The sequence below is a fragment of the Vidua chalybeata genome, chromosome 1, assembly GCF_026979565.1.
Source record: "Vidua chalybeata isolate OUT-0048 chromosome 1, bVidCha1 merged haplotype, whole genome shotgun sequence".
NCBI classification, from domain to species: domain Eukaryota; kingdom Metazoa; phylum Chordata; class Aves; order Passeriformes; family Viduidae; genus Vidua; species Vidua chalybeata.
This window is the reverse complement of record NC_071530.1, coordinates 34377534-34398829: the sequence shown is the minus strand read 5'-3', so window position 1 is coordinate 34398829 and position 21296 is coordinate 34377534. Positions and strand designations below refer to the sequence as shown.

At 38.4% G+C, this 21296-nt stretch overlaps 1 protein-coding gene across 1 annotated transcript in view; it reads right to left on the bottom strand.

Moving 5' to 3' along the window:
• CREB5 (cAMP responsive element binding protein 5) overlaps positions 1–21296 on the bottom strand; it is a 251583-nt gene that overhangs the window by 184521 nt on the left and 45766 nt on the right. Inside the window, exon 4 of the mRNA XM_053955521.1 lies at positions 13288–13409. Coding sequence (XP_053811496.1) covers positions 13288–13409 — 122 coding nt within the window. The remainder of the gene's footprint in view (positions 1–13287; positions 13410–21296) is intronic.

The window sequence follows — 21296 nt, the reverse complement described above, 5'->3', positions numbered from 1 at the left end:
GCACTGCAGGTTCCTTGGTTGCTCAGCTCTTTCACACTGCATTAATAGTCTTTGAATGCATCAACTCTGGAACAAGCAGAATTATTTTTTTATTTTCCTGGAAAACGTGTTGTGGTATTAGGTTAGTAATTTAATCTTGTTGGCAATATAATAGTTATGGCATAATCCCTCATGTTATAAAAATAATTGCCATAATCATAAGCTACATTCAATTATTTCTTTTTCTACATTGCAGCTGCAGTGGTTTCCCACTCCCAACCTGTTGTCCTGTTGCTGACAAGACAAGAAGGGGCAGAAAGCAGAGCTCACAAAACATTACTACATCACATCCCCTTCCCTCGCCTAATAGCAAGTGACTCCCCATCCCAGTTAATAAAGAGCTCCTTGTCCCTCCATTATGCAGTGTAATCTTTAAAAGATTACATTCTCATTTGGGAATGAGCCAAGAGCCAGTGGGAAATTCTCTAGTAAATTGGATAGGGAGACAACAATATGAAGGGCAGCTGGATGGAAGCACATTTTTTTCAGGGCATTCCTATTCCTGGGGCCCTCTGGCATTGTTAGAAGTCCTGCAGTCTCGGCTTTTTTCACTGCTCTGTTTTCAGGATAATGCTATTCAACAAGAAGGGGATACAGATTAGCTGGTTTGAAGATGGAATGTGAGGAAATGAATATTGAAAAGTAGGAAGAAAAGAAGAAATCCCAATTTCTTTTAAGTCTGACCACCTTACACAAAAACAAGGGAGGAACGCTTTGTTTTAAAACAATGTATTAAGTGTATCAACTTCAATAGCAAAAGATGCTTTTTTTCCTTACCCAACTGTCAACAGGAAGGCAATTTGAGCACTCCATCACTAACAGCATATTAAGTAGGATTTTGAAAGGAACATTTCCCTCACTGACTCTTTCTCTTTGCCTGCACCTTCCAACAGATGCATTTGCTCTGTGGAATCTACTTTGCACCCCACCCTACCTGTGATCCAGGATGGAGAAAACCACAACAGCACAGGGCAGGCAACCCTATCCCCTTTATCCCTTCACACAGAGGAACATAAGTGAATGCAAAGGCAACTGCATTTTTTTGCTGTGTTTTTTCCTTTTTCTTTGGGTTTTTTTTTTTTTGTGGGGTGGGATTTGGTTGGGTTGATTTGGTTGTGGGTTGGTTTTGGGTCGTCTATTTTTATTTGGTTTGGGCCTTTTTAGTTTGGGGTTTTTTTACATATATACACACTTTCATTGTTTTTTAAAATATTTCTCTATAAATCACATAGATTTATGTATCCAGAATACTGAATAGTTGCTGATATTTATTTGGTCAATGATGGCATACATATATTATCATCATAGCACTGCATTTAGTTAGAAAATACAGAAAAAGAAAGAAAGAAAGAAAGAAAGAAAGAAAGAAAGAAAGAAAGAAAGAAAGAAAGAAAGAAAGAAAGAAAGAAAGAAAGAAAGAAAGAAAGAAAGAAAGAAAGAAAGAAAGAAAGAAAGAAAGAAAGAAAGAAAGAAAGAAAGAAAGAAAGAAAGAAAGAAAGAAAGAAAGAAAGAAAGAAAGAAAGAAAGAAGAAAGAAAGAAAGAAAGAAAGAAAGAAAGAAAGAAAGAAAGAAAGAAAGAAAGAAAGAAAGAAAGAAAGAAAGAAAGAAAGAAAGAAAGAAAGAAGAAAGAAAGAAAGAAAGAAAGAAGAAAGAAAGAAAGAAAGAAAGAAAGAAAGAAAGAAAGGAGCTGTAACAAATGTCTTCTTTTTTTTAAGTAGAGGACCTTTTCTATCTCTCCTAGAAAAATAAGTTTTTAATCATAACATGAAATTATGATCATTATTCCCTTTCATGTTACATAATTATTTATTAGGAAGAAGTAAAAAAATAGTTCTCACAGAAGGGTGTCAGAAAAATTTGGTTTACCCTTAAATTTCTGTTTATCCAAGTACAATTTTCTTCATCTGCAGGAGTCAGCTAACAATAGTTACCTTTTGTTAGTCCATGGGAGGCAGTAGTTAAAACACATTAAAATAGAGGATTGTTTGCAATTTAAAATCTTGGTGTTGGGAAGTCCTGATTCAGCAAACTATCTCTCTTCAGCAAACCCCTGCACACATGCTTGAAGTTAACCATATGTTTAAGAGCTATTGAAGTACATGGACTTTGGCCCCATTTCAGAAAATCAGTTATATACACATTTAACTGGCTGAGATGGATGAAGCAAAGAAAAGAAATTTGGATATAAGAGGTGCACCTGAAAAAGATTCCAACCACACAATAATCCACAAAATAAGAACTTATGTGCAGAGGTGTAACACGCGTAATAGTTTTCCTGGTTTTCCTGAAGCATATATGTTGGCATTTACATTTGCATGACTTTACTGTACTGGGAAAAAAAATAGCATAAATGGGAAAGAGCCATGGTTACTTTGTCATTACAGGAATAGGCCTTACACACATGCATACTTCCCAAGGGACATACAAAGAGGTCTCAGAGATAAGACAGGAATATGATGAGAGAAAGAATATCTTAGAAAAGACTATAAAGAAAGAAGAAACACGAGTGTCCAGACTGACTTTCCTTTCCACTTTTTCAGGGAAAAGCTATTCTAATACCCAGCATCAACTTAGTACCTTCATGTCTCCTCTTTTCTTGTACAGACACATCCCTTGACATCTCATTTCAATATTAAGCTGAGAAACTAATTCCATTTCCTTGTATTGGGGGTGGAAGGGACAGGATGGGCATGGTGGGGAGAAAAGCAAATTTTACTTTTCACACTCCTCAATCTCTGTTCCCCAAATTCTGCTAAGAAGTACATCACAGGAATATTTTGATATCCCACTTCTTAAAAAACAAGGAGCTGTCTTTTTAATGTCTGAGTGCTGATTTTTCACTGTCTCTCTCACTTGAACAACCTCATGATAGCCTCCCTCAGTTTTCTTCATGTCTTAGTAATATTATTTTCCTTCTTCTTCTGTGTGAATTTTCCTTTCCATTTTCCCCACCAAGTCTGATCTGGGGTAGGAATACATCTTTTATACAAGTAAAAAAGAAAGGTACTTTTCTTCCTTTTATTTCTTGCCTCCTTTAGCAACCCCTACTTTCTCATCCTCCTTCTTCCTCTCTAGGACATCAGGGAGGACTCTTCCAACAAAAAAGAAGTACTGGCAAGGTACTTTATTTTTATTTCTTCCTTGATAGGAGAAGGAAAGGTAGGGCTAGGACAAAAATCAGCTGTCAAAGCTTCTGCCCAGATCTGCAGATTGGGCATCTTTCACCTTTTCTTCTAGGTGTCATGTCTCAGTGTCAGTGACAAAGCCAAAAGCCAGCTTCCTTTCTGTGCCTGCTTTGAATTTCCTTAGGCTAAGTTCACAAAGAGGGAGGAAATACCACTATCCCACACACATATCTCAGGTGAGGGAGGAAGGGGAGGAAGAGTATCTCTTAATGTAGGAAGGGAAGCCACGTTGGCCTCATGGACACACACACATACTTTAATCTCTGTTGAGAATGAGCTCAGAGACCTTCTCAACCAGCTACCAACAGAGGACTTTCAAGATTTACTGAAAGCTGCTGTGGCTCTTACAGGCTCCACAGATTAGACTTCAGTCTTGTACCTTAATGGTTTTTGTCACTGTTTCTTTTGCAGTTTTCTTTTATTTAGAAACGGAGTTTCTAACCTTCAGTAAAAAATACTTACAATGAATGAAAAAGGAGAACACCAAGCTTGCATGACAAGGCAACAAATTTCCCTAAACACCACAGTGTAAATATTTACTGAGGCTCAAGGAAAAAAAAATCAGCAAAATCTTCAGAGAACAAATTTCCAAATAAATAAATAGCATAAAGCCAAAAGGGGCACTAGTCATTTTATGGAATTCCAAAGAAAGAAAGAAAGAAAAAACCTTTTCCAGGCTCACAATGATTTTCCTATCCACATTAAGCATATTTTTCTATCAAGATTTCTCTTAATAATAGTATGACAAAAAGGATCATTAGGCAGGAAAAAAGGGTCAGAGCAAGCATAACAAAGATGAAAAGAAAACTGCTGAGAGTTCACCTCTGCTGTTTATTTTGAGGCACACTTAAGATTCAAGTCGGAGAGTCCTAATTGTATTCAAAGATTTAGTTCTCTAAAGAACATAAACAAAACTAGCAAGGGGTATCAGCCAGAATAAAGCTTTCTTCATAATCATAGAGTAAGGTCAGCTTTTGTTTGTTCTTTTATATGATAATCTCCACTCTTTTGTGTTGACACTCAAATGTTTTAAAATGGAGAAAATAAGTATCTGAAAACTAATGGCCTACTTGTGCAGGGGCAGCTCTTTTAGTGTGTTCTTATATTTTCTAGCTTCTTTTGGTTGTGCTTTCCCTATGAGGAATTTTAAAACTTTTACACCTAATCTAGGTTAGCATGCTCTGGTTAGCAGCTTGTATCCATTGAAAAGCAAGGCAATAATCCATCTAGGTTTAGGGCTTTTTCATAGAATTGATGCAGAGCTGTGTCAATTTTAATGTCATGCTATGGAGAGTGCATGTAGCTCTCTCCACTTTAGAGGATTAAAAGTGACCTCTCTTACCAAAATCAATAAGGGCAGCTTGCTGTGACTAATAGGTTGTAGAAATTCAAAAGAGACGGTTTGTAACACTGAGTTCATTCTCCCCGTGTCTATCCCCACCCAGCCCCAGACTGGCTGGCAGAGCTGCACTTTGACATGTACATTCACATGGCAACCCGATGTCTTTTCCCTTCCCAGGGACCAGACCCAGCCACACACAGTTTACTCACATTTCAGGGAAGAAAAAAAGCTGATATTTATTCGATAATAGTGGGTTTGGCAACTTTTGTAGAGAAGCATGTGAGAGAGAAACCAAAATGAGGAAACAGTTAATATGTACAACTTTAACCTCCCTAGTATGATTTTTAAAAGGCCCTGTTTTAGTGGGACATTAATGGGACATTAACAACTACCCAGATACTTCACATCACATCATGACCACAGTAGGTTTTTTTCTGGTCTCTGAACAAGGCCTTTCTCCCTTCAGATCTTTGCCTAGTTGTAATAGGTTAAAAATTTAAATTCCATTAAAGTCAATGGAACCGCCCCAGAGATGTATGAGGCTATACATCCCGCTCTGGCGTTCATTAACTGCCATCACATGTGACCAGTTGTTCTGGCTTATTTCTCCTCTCCACTATTCCTTTCTTTACTCTGAAGTACATCAGATTTAAAAGTCAAATTTGTGCACTACTGGAAATGGGACATGCTACAGCATGCACACCACTGCACACAAACTACTTTACAAATGAGTCTTCAGTTTTTCAGTTTCAGATTTTGTAAACCTAAAGAACACTAGCAACTCAGCTATGGATCTCCCACTTCATGGTGAAGATATCCTTACTCTACTGGATGTCTCCGACTTCCAGTTTATCCTGCTTGATGTACAAATTTAAAATCCTTATCCACAGTTCATAGCTTGTGGACATTTTCTCCACCTAACAATCACCATCATTGTCTTTATGCCAAAAAAACAAGACTTGCCTTGGGGGAGCAAGGGAGAAAAGAGGCTGAAGTTGTGGGAGGAACCCAACTGTAAAGGTTTAGGAGTCCCTAAGGAGGTTTATAAATAGTTGACTGCCATGTGCAACATGTGAAAGAAACCCAGTCAGCAAAAGAGCTGTTGCTGTTTTGAAATCTTCTAACTACATCTATTTAGGCAGTAGACAGTGTTATAAATAAACAATAAATCAAGAAATTATTAGCATTTGAATTTTTGGCAAGATAATAAAATGTGTAGGGGTATAATCAGAAAATAATAGGAAAGATCTGCAAGCAAACCCACCAATTAATGATAAATAGGACTTGGCTCTGGATAACTTCACCAATGTGGATCTCATTAGATGGCTGTGGAATCTGTTCCTGCAGCAGCCCTCTCTGAGTGAGGGAAAGGTGAGGTAACCGAAATGTCAGCACACCCAACCCTCACAGTTCTTGGGCTCCAGGATTGTAACCACCTGGGCCAAAATGACAACCTTATGCTGCCGTGAAGGCCATGCCATGGTGTCCCAGTGTTTAACCAATAGGTTTCCTTGCCTCAGCTTTCAGACAATTGCTCTGCAATCCCCTCTCAGCAAAGGAGACCAAAAACCCTCAGCTTCAATCTCTAGAGAGAAAGAATCCTTCTTTCTTCTGTTCACCTCGCTTTATTAACAGTACCTCTTATAGAGAGAAATGCCCCCAAGCAAATATCACTTAAACAGATAAATAATTTGCACACCAGGCAGGGGGAAGGGAGAGGAGAAAGAGACCCTGCCTTATTAGACTCGAAACAGATACACCATGTTAATACGAAGGATCAGCATATGGTTCTAATAGGCTTTCTAAAATGATTTATCAGCTGTGATTAAGCCCTTGACCAGCATGTCTATCTTCATAAATAAAGGAAAAGTGCACCTTGCTCTGAAGTGTATCAGCAGTATCTTATTACCCAGCCAACCACAGAGACTGCAGCCCACTCTGGGGAGAAAAGAGCTCATGTTTAATAGCAGAGCTTATGCTCTAAAGAGACTGCCAAGATTTAGGGGCTTTACCTAGCAGATAGACTTATAAAAATGCCACTACAGGAAAGGTTTATCCCTTTTTCATGTGCCATCCAGTCTATGCTGCTGAAACCTGAACTGGTAACAAGGAAGCTGTGCCATTAAAAACATTCCAAGGAAGACCAAGGCAAAAGGCACAACTTTGCTGTGTTGCTGTGAAAAAAATGCTAGAATGAAATCAGATAGGCCTCCCTTTCTTGTGGGTAGCCAAAATACAGAAAACATAACAAACCTCCAAACATTACAAGAGGGTGACTCAGCTTCTTTGGGACAGAGACAATAATAAGAAGGAAGAAAGTGGATTGTCCTGACTGAGCTCTGAAGGATGATTCATCAGCTGGAATTCAGAAGAACATGGAAGGACGATGATTAGGAAGGTTTAGCTGAATCAAAAACTTATGCCCTCAAGAATTGCCCTTCTGCGTGACACAGGAACTTATTGCTGGAAAAACTTTCAGGTCTTCTCTTTGACTATGAGGATCTAAACCTATAAATCCACTCAAAAGTCCATTCAAGATAAGAGAGTCCTGCCTGCCAGCAGAAGATAAGATGCTGTAGCATCAGCAACAAGCCTAAATTAAAGCCTATTCTTGTGAATATTTCTGCAAGGTCATTAACAGTTTTGTCCTGACAGCTTTCCTGTGCCATTATGCAGAAAGTGTCCCTTTTGTAACACAGCCCAGTGTGGCAACAAAGTGCCTGCAGATAGATATGTGCTCAAAACAGGACTCATAAAGCCAGGGACTGAAGCACCAACTGTGGAGCTGCCATCACACAAAATACAACAAACCACCACATGTCTACCATGAAATCTATGAAGGTTAAAAAGTTAAAATCCAGCAAGCCTACCCATCTGGAGAGAGGAGGAGAGCATTCTTCCTGTCTTTAGCAACACTGAACAACAGCTGATAAATCTTTAACACACATGGTCTGCGGGATGCCCTATGCTGAGACCAAGGAGATATGGAATCAATCCGAGGCTTTGCCACAGACTTCCTGTGCAATTTTCAGCGTGTCACTTAAGCCCAGATCCTTTATGGTAGCTCTCTGATTTACTCCTGCTTTGTTTCAGTCAGAGCAATGCACCAAAATATCTTTGAGGGAGTCTATGAATCGTTTGGGGCCATGCTGCTAAAGAGATTTAGGAACCAAATGAGACAGAAAGCTGCTCTCTTGGCAGAATGGTGGAGAGGACCCAGATACCCTGCAATTCTCACTCCACATATGTGATTCCTGTGAGAGCTTGGTGTCACACTACAACAGAGCTCTGGAAAGCAATGTCCTCTGCAGTCTGTTTTTTCCCTTAGTCTTTACCTTCTTCATAGGAATACTGAAAAAGTTAATTTAATTAAGAAAAAAAGGGGTGTTGCAAGCCAAAAAATGAACCCAAAAAGCAGATCAATAACCTGATGCGATTAATGCATATGAAAACCCAGAATAACCCTCAGAAAAACTCAGATACAGAGTTACAGTGTATCTTTCCAGTACTTCAGTGCATCACCCAGAAAAAATGCTACGTGAGGATGCTTATATCTTCACAGATACGGATATTATATTTAGAGTATAGGAACTATTATACTGAAACCTTGGAATGTGAGGTAATATTTTGGACTTCGAAATTTAGAGTTTTGAGCTATCACCTTGACAACAGCTTAACTGATTGATAAAGTAACGGCTTGAAGTTATTACAATTTATACAACAATGGTACTCTGGCCCTTAAGCACTGTATTAACATAAACAATTTCTAGTCTTACTAATTTCTAGTCTTACTTTGTGTCTACTATGACATACTGAGTATATACGATACTTAATCTCAGTGGGAAAATAAGAAATCAGAGGGCCCTTTGATTTAAAAAATATGGATGGTCTTACATCATGTTTAGACAATGGAGGGAGACTGTATATATGTGCATTTATGATAAAATAATTTTTTAAAAAATCAAAATAGTAAGCATTTAGACATAGGTCTTTCCTTCCATTGTACAGACTATAAGACAAGGAGTCAAGAGTGCTCCAGGAACAGGCTTATGAGTTTGTTGGCTTGTATTATTTCACAAGTGAAATTCAGCCCTTTCAGAGCACTTGCCTCTGAAACGTCTACCAGCACACTGCTCTTCTCCAGGACTCTACTGAGGTTTCAGAGTACTTACAAGGGAAAACTGGGGCTAATTTGTCACCCATCACCCAAGCCAACCACCAAAATGAACACTTAATCCTTGTTCTTTCACCAAGGGAGTGGATTGCCAGCATTACCCCATAGCCTATTAGTATCACAATATAGGCCTCTAAAACCCAAACACTTACACAATGTGCTTTATCAACATATAAATATTTTTTCTTCTCATATAAGGGTACATATGACCCCATACATATCACCCTTTCCTGGCTAAGGTTGATTTACTGCACTGCTAGTTTCAGCTGCTAAAATGTCAATTATTAAATACAGGCAAAATCCGTTATGATTTTTCTGTATTACTTTTCAGGAGAGGGGAAAAGCTATGGGCTAGATACACATTGCATGAAATTTAAGCAAGATGTGGAAATTAATTTTTTTTTTCCTCCAAACTATACTTCTTTAGAGACAGATTCTATAATTTCCAGATTGCTTTGAATTATATCATCTTCCCTACAACATAGGCTACAGTACCAAACTATGACATTCAACAAATATTTGCAAGAAATTTCTTCTGGAGGTCAGAGAGTCATTGAGTTCAGCATGAAATAGTGACATGCTGTAAGCTAGACAAAGCATTTTCTCTACTTTCTTATGCTGATACACAGAAATATATACAAGGTAGAAGGAGATCCTAGGAGGTACAAACCAAATATATGTCCTTCAAACACACATCAGACTTTAGTATCATCCCTTGTTTAACACAACTAAACTGGATACTCAGGCTTTTTATTCCTTATGCAGATTGAAATTATTTAACCCTTAAAGGCTTTGTATTTGGTTTTGTTCTTCTTCTTTACTGGACTACTTCAATCACTGCTTTTCTAGCAGTGAGGTGCCTGCCTTAGGATAGCATACTTAGAGCAGGAACATTAGGCCATGTAGAGGACTAAAGAGCTTCCTAAACTGACACTGAACAATACACATTACAACCAAGCTGAAATTGAGGAGAGCCATTTCCCTGCCTTATTTGCATAATTTTTACATTATCTGAACCAGCACTGAACACTGGTGAGAAGATTTCAAAGTTTCAGGATAAGTCTTAAGAAGTGATGCACCCAAACTCTAGCACGGACAGAATATGATTTTAAACATGCCCTCATGTCAAAAATATTCAGCTCATTATTTGTAAATGCTATTTGATGCAATACTCTACTTGCTACAATCAGTTTATTTCCACTTTTTCTCATTTCACACAGGGACATCAGGCTAGATGCATTTTAATGAAGGGGGTTCACTAAGTTATTCAGAAACAGACCCTGACTCTTCCCATTTCTGACATTATCCTCTAAGCCCCAACTCAATGTTCAAAACAAGATGTGACAACAGGGCCTATCCACTAGCAGCAAAGGTCATGTGTTTGCAATTACAACCCACTGCAAATGCTTTGGATACCTAATGTTCCAAGCAGGGTAAGCCTAAAACCTGCAGCCAGTGGGCTAAAATGGCCATGTGATCTGCCAGCACTACCTGCCTTGTTGAGTTAGGTTGCAAGTTCTGTCTGGGTCTGAGCTGTCAATTGCTGTCTGCCTCAAGTTCCCAAGAACTTTAACATTTACAATTTTCCAAGTAGAAGTATAGTATAGGTATGCTTTTGCCTGTGCTAATTTTGGTGGTGAGTTTGGGAGGTAAGACGCTTGCGTCGGGAAGAGTGCCGTCAAGAGGATGGAAAAAGCCTCTTTCTCACATGCTTATCCATATGCTTATTGCTGATCTGTGGCATCCCTTGCATTTAGGGAGCAGGTCTTTCTCAAGGAGAGACTTCCAGCTAATATAGGATGGTATAAACAGCAGACAAGCCGAAACCAACAGACAAACTCACTTCCATTTATAGCTTTCTTTTTCTCAGTTCAGGTTCTGGAGGTCATCATCATCATTATTGTTCCTTGAGTCCTCTCAGTCCCCAAGCAAAGGCTAATCCACATACATTGTCAGAGGTGGTCCTTGACAGATGATCTTAGAACCATAAGGCATACCAAGTATGGGAGGCATAAAGAGACACTTCTTCCACTTTAACACATGAGCAACTGTGGCAGAAGGATGTCAAGTGATTTGTTCCTGGATAAGAAGCTGGGATATTAATGTAAGTGCTTTCCATTCAATAATACCTTTAAAAAATGGTACACATGGTGTTCCTAAACCAATGCACTCAGAGCTTCACTAATTTGGGAAGTCACCAGTCTGCATAACCAGCTTCATCACAACAAATTCTCATAGATTATCCATGGGCACCCACCCAGAAAACTTAAAAAAAAAAAAAAATAAGAAAGAAAGAAAAAAATGCAGCTACTTGAGCTTTATCCTCTGACTTTTCAAAGTATGACTCTCAAGGAGCAAAAAAAGCCAATGAAATGAAAGTGTTTTTATGTTACAAGATTTCAGTGTCAAGCTGTGTGCTAAGCTGCAGTGATATACTAAAATAAACAAAACAGTTTCTTTCAGAGTCCAGAGAAATTAATATGACCAAAAATATTTTTGGAAGACTTTTCTGTGCAGTGAGTAAGATTTCCATGCAGTTAACCTTAGTCTCCATGTGTTGGTAGGTCCATTAGGCCAACACTACATCACACTCATATTCCAGGGATAGGCTGTTAGAAGCATTTCCTTAGGGACAGCTGCAGCCCAAGGAGTCTCCTTCTGTCTTGGCCTTTGTCTCTTGCATTTGTGCAAAGCCCTACTGGGGCCTGCTTCAGATTCCTATCTGACAGTCAGTCAGTAATGTAAGAATGAACATACAGCAGACTAATTGGAAACACAGAGCAAATGTTAGGTTAGCCAGCTAACTTATGCCCCATTTTTTTCCTTTCCTTTTTTTCCTTTTTTCACCTCGGGTTTTTGGGGGGAGGTTTGGTGGTTTTTTTGTTGTTGTTGTTTTTTGTTTGTTTGTTTGTTTGTTTGTTTTTTGTTTGGTTGGTTGGTTTTGGTTTTTTGTTTGTTTGTTTGTTTTATTTTGTTTTGGTTTTTTTTTTGTTTGGTTTGGTTTGTTGTTTTTGTTTTGTTTTTGTTTTGTTTTTTTTTTAATTTCCCACCCCCATGATCACTTATTTGCTCCCTGGAGATCACCAATAGCAGCTGCAGGGGTTGGTAGGAGGGCAGAATAAGACTTCCAGAGACTGCTAAACAGCTGGAATTATCAGGTAACTTGATGCCCTTGTCTAGGTTTTAATCAGATTTTGCAACTATCCGTTGCAAACTGAAATCTCTCTGCAACATCAAGCACTGCAGTCTGGGACTAAATGCACTCAGATCTACCTCAGTAGATTTCTCCTGTTCTCCTACTCCTGTAAAATAAACATCAGGCACAGAGAACAACTTAGAAATCCTATAATGGACAAAGAAGTAGGAGTGTACAGAAGTGTTCTCCCTTATTCTAAGACTCCCCTCAGCAGAACCTAAACCACAAATTTTTTAACAAGTCTAAAATTAGACACATTTATCTCAATACTTGGCTGTTTCCTAACATTTGTCCAATACACAAATTTGTGAGGGTCAGTCTGTGCTATTTTCCCAATACTTGACCAAAATTTGAACTCTCTCACATTTGGACACTCTTATTCCTTGCTCAGCATACCATGACACAGCCTCTCCTCCTCTATCTGTCCCAGTCTTGTTCCTTATGAACCACAAATAAACCATACCTTGACTCACTTCCTTGTAAGCCAAAACCAAGCTGCTCCTGGACTCCCTTCTCTTTCTACAAGCCTCCTCTCCTGTTCTGCACCTCAGCAGGCAGCTTTACCTCTTTTCTTGCTGGCCTCTCTAGTGCATTAAGCTCTTTTACCATTCCTTGAAAATTTTTACAACACTTTAGGATCCCTGAAAACACTCTTAACTATCTTTGGTACAGGAGTACACTTATATACAAGGTGGCCTATATAATTCAACCTAAAGTTCAGAATACTGACAGAATAACTTTAGAATAAACTAAAAGAATACTAATTGAAGATGGGCTATCTTATCTACTCAGTGTTTCAAGTCAAAGTTTCCCAGCTCAGCTTGAATGCTTTATGAGAAATACAGAAACACAATAAAGCTGGTATTGATGATTAATAAATCCAAGGGCCCATTGCATTATGGAGGAATTAAAAACAAAAAGAAAAGGAAAAAAATTTTGTTCTTAAGTAAATGCCCGTTCGTAAGCCAAATTTCCCTGTAATGTATTTGAGCCAGTTTGCAATCCTCACTTCAAAGATGATATAATTTTCCCAAGCCTCTCCCTCAAGAGGTGTGTGGTTTGTGTTATAGTTTACTTAAAAGCAGAGACTTGGAATCAAACCCTGGCAAACACAGTTACCATTTTTTTATTATTTAATACTGGGGTTTTTTTGGTTTGGGGTTTTTATTTCTGTCAACTGCTTCAATAGTTTTAAAAAGTATGTCACAATTTATAGTGCCACCTAGTTTCTAATCAAAAGGTTACTACTAGGTAGTACAGCTCAATCTGCTTTTGCACAGAAGAAAGGATACTTCCTTTACCATTTCAAGGAATCAAAAGGGGAGGAAGGGCTTAGTGTGCTCACACTCACCCTTTTGTTGTTCTCTTCTTCTTGTGCCTTCCTGAACTCGTGCTCTAGGGAGCAGTCGATGTCGTTGAAGAGGCCGACTTCCTCACAGTTCTTCAGAAAGCGCGTTGGTGTGGGAGTCTGATCTGAGAACAGGACAAGAAATGATCATTGGTGCTCAATATTAAAAGAAGAGGGAGACAATTAAATAGTCTGCCAGGAAAAGAGAGGTTCTAACCAAACTTCTCTTTGCCTTCCCACCCCTACCTGCCACACCATCATTAAAGAAATCCACACAGTGCTGAATTTTGACGCTAAATGCTGCAGGCAGCCAGTGCTCGCCATCAACATCTGAAACCAGGCAGCAGTCATCATTTGGGCAGAAAGACAACAGTGTGGGTTTTCCCAGGGCACATAACACAAGTGCATTTCCTCAGTGTGTGCAAATGGTCGTTAGAACTGTCTATAAACCTCCAAAAATAGGCTCATGCAGAACAACACACAGTGCATCTCTTAATGCACATTTAGACCACAGCACACGTGTTAACTGCTGTGGATACATGCTAGTTAATGCCTTCAAGTGCTCAAAAACCCCCTCAAACATACACATACTTAGCAAAAAAGGTAGCCATGGCAAGAAGTTTTGCTTCCAACACAATCTTTGAAGGAAGAGTTAAACAACATTTAGAAAAGCTATGAAAAATGAAATTTTGGCCATGAAGAAGCATCATTTTGTGTTTTATACCTGAAAGTGTTGATAACACATGCAAAACTATTAAATTTGGAGTCAAAAAAAAATTCAATGCCTTAATCAATAGGATTTTTCTGCCTTCTCATAATTAATACAAGAAGGGCAGTATTCTCTTTAATGCCACGGGCTGGAGGAAAATTACAAGGTTTTCTGGCACTTTTTCAAAAACCTGCAAGACAGACAAGCAAAATTGCCATGCAGACTGTTGTTTCAGTGATTTCAGTTTCTTTCTTCAGGAAAAAAAAATTAAGCTCAAATTTGGGAACCAAAGACACCCTAAAGCAAAGGTCTGAGGCACTTCTATTCATTCTGAGTCTAGTTCTTAATTATTCCACCTTGGCTCCTTCTTCCCAAGGTTCTGTCACAGCTCGAGATGCTGTGTACCTGATTTTACAGAAAGATTGGACTCATTTTGTTAAAAAATAATCTTCAGCATAGTCCCTGACTACTACCTATTGTTTGTATTTCATTCTTTAAAGAATGAAAACTCCATCATATTGAACCCTGTTGCCCATATTAGGTCAATTCTGACCTTAGAAAAAGCTTTCCACTTCAACAAAGGAAAAATTGCTTTCTTGCACCTAGCTAAGCTGGGTCAAGTTCTAATATTACCCCCTTACAGCAAACAGTTACCTAACACCATGAATTTTACATGATCAGGATGGAAATGCACATCAGCCCCTAATTAAGCAGTACAAAAGCAAGGTACACAAAAGAAAATGCAGTTTTCACTTAGAAACTAAGGAAGAGGATCAGCCTCCCCCATTATAAAGCCAGGAGAAACCAATTTCCACCTGTATCAAATATGGTACTCCAGGTTTGACTTTCTCAGGTAATCCAAGGGCACTCATTTGCATTTATATTTCTGATGGAACATCAGAATGCAAGTCCTTAATGTTAAAATTATTTTTTCATTCCTTTTGGCTTGAGCATCCTATTTATGAGCTTAAAGGAAACAAACTACAAGTATTTGGGAATGTGCACTTATTTATCTATTAGCTTTCACAGCTAACTACTGTATTACCAGAGTGAGAAACAAAACTTTCTAAGAATCCTGCAAGAACTCAGCATAAGGAGATGAGTCAGCAAGGTGCTGGCATCGATGGGAGCTGAGGACACTCAGCACTCACAGGTCCATATCCTCAGTAAGAAGCACCAAACAAATCTCTAAAGTAACCTCAGTAAACTCAGTAGATTTACACCAGGGTTGTTTTAATCCCTTGCACTGGAGCTCGTACTGGAAATGAATGGCACTAAAGTGCAGGAGAAATATATTTAATTTCCAAAAAGGATTAAATGCTACTTTAGTGAACAACACCATTGCTTTGTAGAAAATCAAAGACAATTGCTGCTAAGCCTTCCTGGACCCATAGGGAACATTAGTATTGGAATGTGAGGAAAACAGAGGAAATGTTTTATTGTTAGAAGTGATATATCCATATCAAATAAGCAAGGTATCAATTTCATGGCCAAAATGAGAAACTATGGTTTCATAAAGAAGTAGATGCCACTACTTTCACTAGAATGAAAAATTCTGTGTTTCTTCAGAGTTGCTTGGGCCCAGTACTGACCAAAAGGAATAAAAAGTTATCCATTGAAGTAAATCCATTTTAACAGTGAAAAAAGCAAGCCAGAGCAAGAATTTGACTTCAAATTCACAAAGGACTCAATGGCTTCCTTTCTCTGCTCATGTTGAAGATCTATCTTCTGCACTACAAGATAACCAATGGTGTTGCCTACAGTTGAACTTTCCAGTTAACTATTTTAGTATCTCAAAAAATCAAAACTGATAATGACACTGTTTGCACCACCTATATATCGATATGGTGATCTTATTTTATTACCTCATACTGCTACTGTAGTTCCTATGTTCCAGAAATCAGACTGGCAGGAATTCACATCAAGATTTTTGTTAAAACACACAGCCCCTCGTTTCTCCCAAGTGAGGAAGGAGCACCATCAACCAGCCAGCCTAAGGTTCATCCACAGACCGCCTGGAAGTCAGCTCAGCCAGATGTAAAACAAGACCTGCCTTCCTAGTTCTAATACTTCAGCCTTCAACATTCACAGAAACCAGAAGGCCACAAAACCTCTGTCTGTGTGAGAGCAGAAATGATAAAGATCCAGACTTTAAAATGTTGAGACTTTGTGTAGTAAAGTAGTTACACTGCACATACACTGAACTCATTGATGCCAGGATTTCAAGGCTACCAAGTCTAATGAGCTTGATTTGCTCCTGAGCAACCAACTATTTTGCCTGTGCTAAACACCAGTTCTTCTTTAGGATGTGGGCAAAATAGTAGAAGAAATCGCTCTAAACACCACAGAAATTCTTTTACCTAGATTAGGCAAGCCTTTGTGTTTTAACTGGGAGGAGTATCACAAAGGAGACCCTAGCATAAGCTACAAGATCAGGTCTCCCAGAATTAATAAAATATTCCTAATTCTCAGCACTTAAAAATGCATTCATAGTTCCAACAGCTTGTGCCTGACCTCATTGTTCCCTGTTGGTACAAACAAAGCTTTTGTTGCTATCACCAGCGCCCACAACTATTACAGACTCACTGAGAACAGGGCTCTGATTTGTTGCACTTCAGCAGCTGGATGAGCCAGACCCATCTGGACCAGAACTCAGACAGAGCCAGCACCACTCTCAGCATTCCTGCTGAGGACAAACGTTATTATATAGGAAGCTGTTCTGCAGGCCCACTGCTACTCACATAGCCCAGGACTCTAATATTAGTCACAAACTGTATTTTGTATTGGCAGCTTGGGATACAGGATTATCTAGGTTAACCCAAGATACTGATCAGCTATCTCAACCCAGACCCATTGTTCCACATGTAAAAATCTTTCCATTCTCAATTAGTTCCACCCTCTAGAACTAGTTTACTGTCCTTTGAGGCATCTGCCTCTAGCCATCTGTCCCTTCAAAGGTAAACTTGTCATCTGATAATTACTTAGGAATTTTTTCCTATCTCAACTTCATCACCAGCTTAAACACAGACTATGTCAAGCTTCAGACTAGGCAATGAAAATATTGTTCAGCCTATTATTCAGGAGAATAATCAGTGATGACACAGTCATGACCAGAAAGGCTGCAAGAAACTAAGTTTAAATAAGCCTCAAAAAAATAAATGGACAATATATAAACCCAGAGCAAGCTCAAATGATCTCACCTGTGCAGATCCTAAGTTAACCTACTATATCTTACAGGAAGGGATTTCAGATGCACTCAGCAAACATATTCAGACCAGAATTTCACATACTGTGTATATTTTGGTTGCTGACTTTTGAAAACCTGTCCTCAATATCTGAAGTGATACCTGATTTTTCAGACTCATAAAAAAATATATGTGGTAAGGCAATGGGGAACTTGAAGTCTTCAATAAAGTCAAAAGGTTCCATTATGTACTCACAATATTTGGCAATGCATGGAAATGCAATGTTGTTGTTTGTTTGGGGGTGTGGGGATTGAAATAATACTCTCAGAAAGGACACTCAGTCTCAATACATTGTTTTCAAAACAACAGCTCAGGAAATAAAATATTAGCTTGCTATACAGAAACTTACTTGATTCATCCAGAATGTGTTTTTTAAAATTACTTTGAATTCCTGAGTTTCATCCCTCAAAACACAAAAGGAAACTTTAAAGCATGCTACCAGTTTAAAAAAGCCCTGGAGAACCAAAGGACGTTTATTTGAAACAAGCTTTCATTTTGAGAAAAAAAAAATTAAATTCTGTTTTGTTAAAAGATACCTAACAGCACAGCTCTAAAGTGTGTAACTTGATTCTTCATTTTTCTTTCAAAAAAAAAATTGTTTAGTCTGATGTGCAATAATAATAGACATTTGGCTTGTTCAGCTGTGGGCTCTGTTGAAGTTATACACTTACCCTTGTTGTACTTTCATACAATGATAACAAAGTCAGAGTAATGGCGCTAGCACAGAAATTTGAAGGGCTACCCATCAAGCAGCTACAGAGGAATGTCCTGAGAAGTTCAGAAAGGCGTCTTCATTGATTTCACAGGTTTCCACCCACTGAGGAGCTCAACATCATAATACAACAACAACCAGGTGGAGAAAGAGGAGAGGAAGAAGAAGTGCGCTCAAACATAGGTGGTGAAACTGCTCCGGCCGAGATGAGGGCTACCAAGAACTTTACTGCCTAAATATGTACCCTTTAAAGAACTGGTTGGACTTTCCTGGAGTGGTACACATACTGGGTACAACTAATTTTTAAAGTCTTCTGGTCACTCTGAAACTGGCCAGTAAATGTAAGAAAATGTTTCATTTTATTTTTGATAAAGCAAGGGACACAGAAGCAAACAAGAAAACAAACTACAGTATGAGTCCTCATACCCAATCATTTTGCATGCCTCAAAATTAATGCCTAGAAAAACCTCTCTGTAAACTACAAGGAGGAAAAAATTAAGGCAATCAAGAGTGATGTAAATTACCTCAAGGGCACGGGCATTACTTGGGAAAAGGAATACCTTTGTACTACCTTTATTACAGGCACTTCTTCCATCTAGAGAAAACTGTTTCTACCTCTACAGTGGGCTTTATCACCAAAACTCTAGAGGATTTGGTTTCATTAAATAGAATGAGGAAGGAAAAAAGGTTTCTATGTAGATAATCCCCAGCTCCCAAAGTTCAGTTCCACAGGGCTTTTATTATTTCCCTGGAGGAAGCAATCTATTCTACAGACATTAATATTTTGGTGTTTAAAGACAAAAGCTTTGTCACACAATGCAATGGAGAGTTTTGAAGCAATGCAAACACAGTTCACTCTGCACAACAGCAAAGAGCTGATATCTATTTCAGTCAATTTAACTATAAAGTTGCCTGCAATGGTGACTAGCATGCAAAACTTACATAAGATATCCTGTGTTATCTCAATTAGCTCTTTTTTAGCTGGAAAGATGGAAATAGAAAATATCGATGATTCTCTATCCATATTCTTAACAAGACTTTCTAACAATGCATACAACAAAGAGGAACAAATAACATTAATTTTAAAAGACAGAATTGTGTTGTCAAGTTGTGCAACAGTAGTATCACTTGCATTTTAGTGCAATGCCTCTAGTGGATTTTCCTTCCGTTCATACAGTCAGAGAACAGAAAGCTGTTTGTTGTACATGGGTATCTGGGGTTTCTGAATTGGTTCAAGGGATGGGTTCACCAAATTTAATACAACTTGTTCTTCTTAAGCCAGCATGAAAAAAATGGTAGAAAACATAGTAAAGCTAGTTGATAACTCAGAAAATCCTGGAAAGATATACCTGATAAACCAGCACCAATTGTTGCAATCAGGTCATGCACCATTGTTTATTAGACACTGACCCCACTTACATGGCAACGTATAACTTCACATATAACATACCTTTACCTCTGTCTTAGAATCTTATATTTCAGGCCCAAACATAGATTTCACACAAAAAATAAGTTTCTTCTTCCCAAGTCATATTTTGCTTAGTTTCTAAGATGTCTTGTATAAAACCAACAGTTTCACTGCCTACTTCCAGGAACAGTTTATAAAAAACATGTTTAATATGTGTTAAGTATTACTGATATTATAGTGAACCCAGACTGAGGATTAAGCTACCTCTTTAAACAGAGTAAGTAATTCTAATGTCTACCTGAAAGCATACAGTATGTTACTTTTCATGGCTAATTGTTAATAATAATGTTAATACACAACAAATTAAAAGATAGTATACAACATACTGAAAAAAAAAAAAATTAGAAAATCTGACTTCTAGGCAGCTTAGGAGAAAGAGGGGGGAAAAACTAACACCGCACCTGGCTTATTACAGGGCAGTTGCTGCTGCAATTCTTTGAACCTACTGATGACAGGAACAATTTTTTTAAGAAGTCACATAAGCAAAAATGCAAAAAACAAGGAAGACATGAAGACAAATGTCTAAGAGAAAAGTCTGTCTCTTTTTCCCATGTATCATTAATTTTTCATTCTGAAATCTAAGAATAAAACATCTTAAACTTTAAGGTATTTAGATTTCCCCAGGGTTTCAGTGGGTAATGAAACAACTATTTTTCAATGTCTTCCTGCAGAGAGTAGATGATCTATGATGCTTCCTGAGTAAGGGCTGCAAAATGCCAAACAAATTCAGCAAACAAGCACAAAAAGAGGAATCAATACACCAGCAGAACCAATTTCAGAACCAATTTGCCAGGGCATTACAGTCAGGAACATTGGCCACAGCCTTTGGGAACACATGTGGCTTTTTATTCTTTCACTACTACAGAGGATCATCATAAATAAACTTCAAAGAATACATCCCTTAGAAGCAATCTCAGAGTCTTTCTGGCCAGAAATTCTACATTAGTATGTACAGTTGGCTAGCTGCAGGTTTAGGGGGCCCAGTACCAGTGGTAGTGCTGGAAGACAGACATTCTTTTTGCTTAGGAAAGCAACTCATTGGAAGGAGCAGGACGGCTAAATCATAGAAGTTACCAAACACAAATGGAGCTACTCTGCTCAGGGGATTCCTGATGACAGAATAGATTCCTTAGAAACTGCACTTGAACAAAAGTCTTGCCAAACAGAAAGCCAGCACTTTTAACAAAAGCCACCACTTGCACAGGGTGAATGTGCCCACAGCACAGATGTCTTCGAGCAGTTTCACTGCCAAAGGACACAGCCAAATGCAAAAGCAACTTTTCCTCATTTGTGCTTGCAAACACAGGATTCTGTGGGCATAGCTGGCACTCAGGCACTTTACAAGACCTAGTCTTCAAAATGCTGTGTACTGTTTCTTTCTAAACTTAGTCCACTGTGGCATTTTAAAATGAACCAAAAACCAAAACCAAAACCAAAAAAAAAAAAAAAAAAAATCCACCCCAAACCTTAATATTTGCAAACCATTGTTACTTCATTATGATTTTCATAAAAATTGAAACAGTTTAACCAGAAAATAGTTAGTCTGCTGGAGTCCCTTTAATGAATATACATTTGCATCTGAAATGGCACAATTTACCTTGAAGAAGCCCATTGCAAAAGACAAATAACAAACACTGCTGAACATCCACACACACATTTGCAACACAGGGGGGGTTTCTACCATTACTTTGAAACATGAAAAAGTCTAGAGATACTATTCTAAATAGTCTATTACTATAGCCCAAAGAATAAACAATAGGAAAGGGAATAGGAGAGGAAAGTAAAATGAAGGGCTAGCTTGACTTTACCCAATGCTGACTAAAGGCCAGCAAGCCACTGATATGTGGTTACACAGACAAGAGCACAGAAAGACCGCAT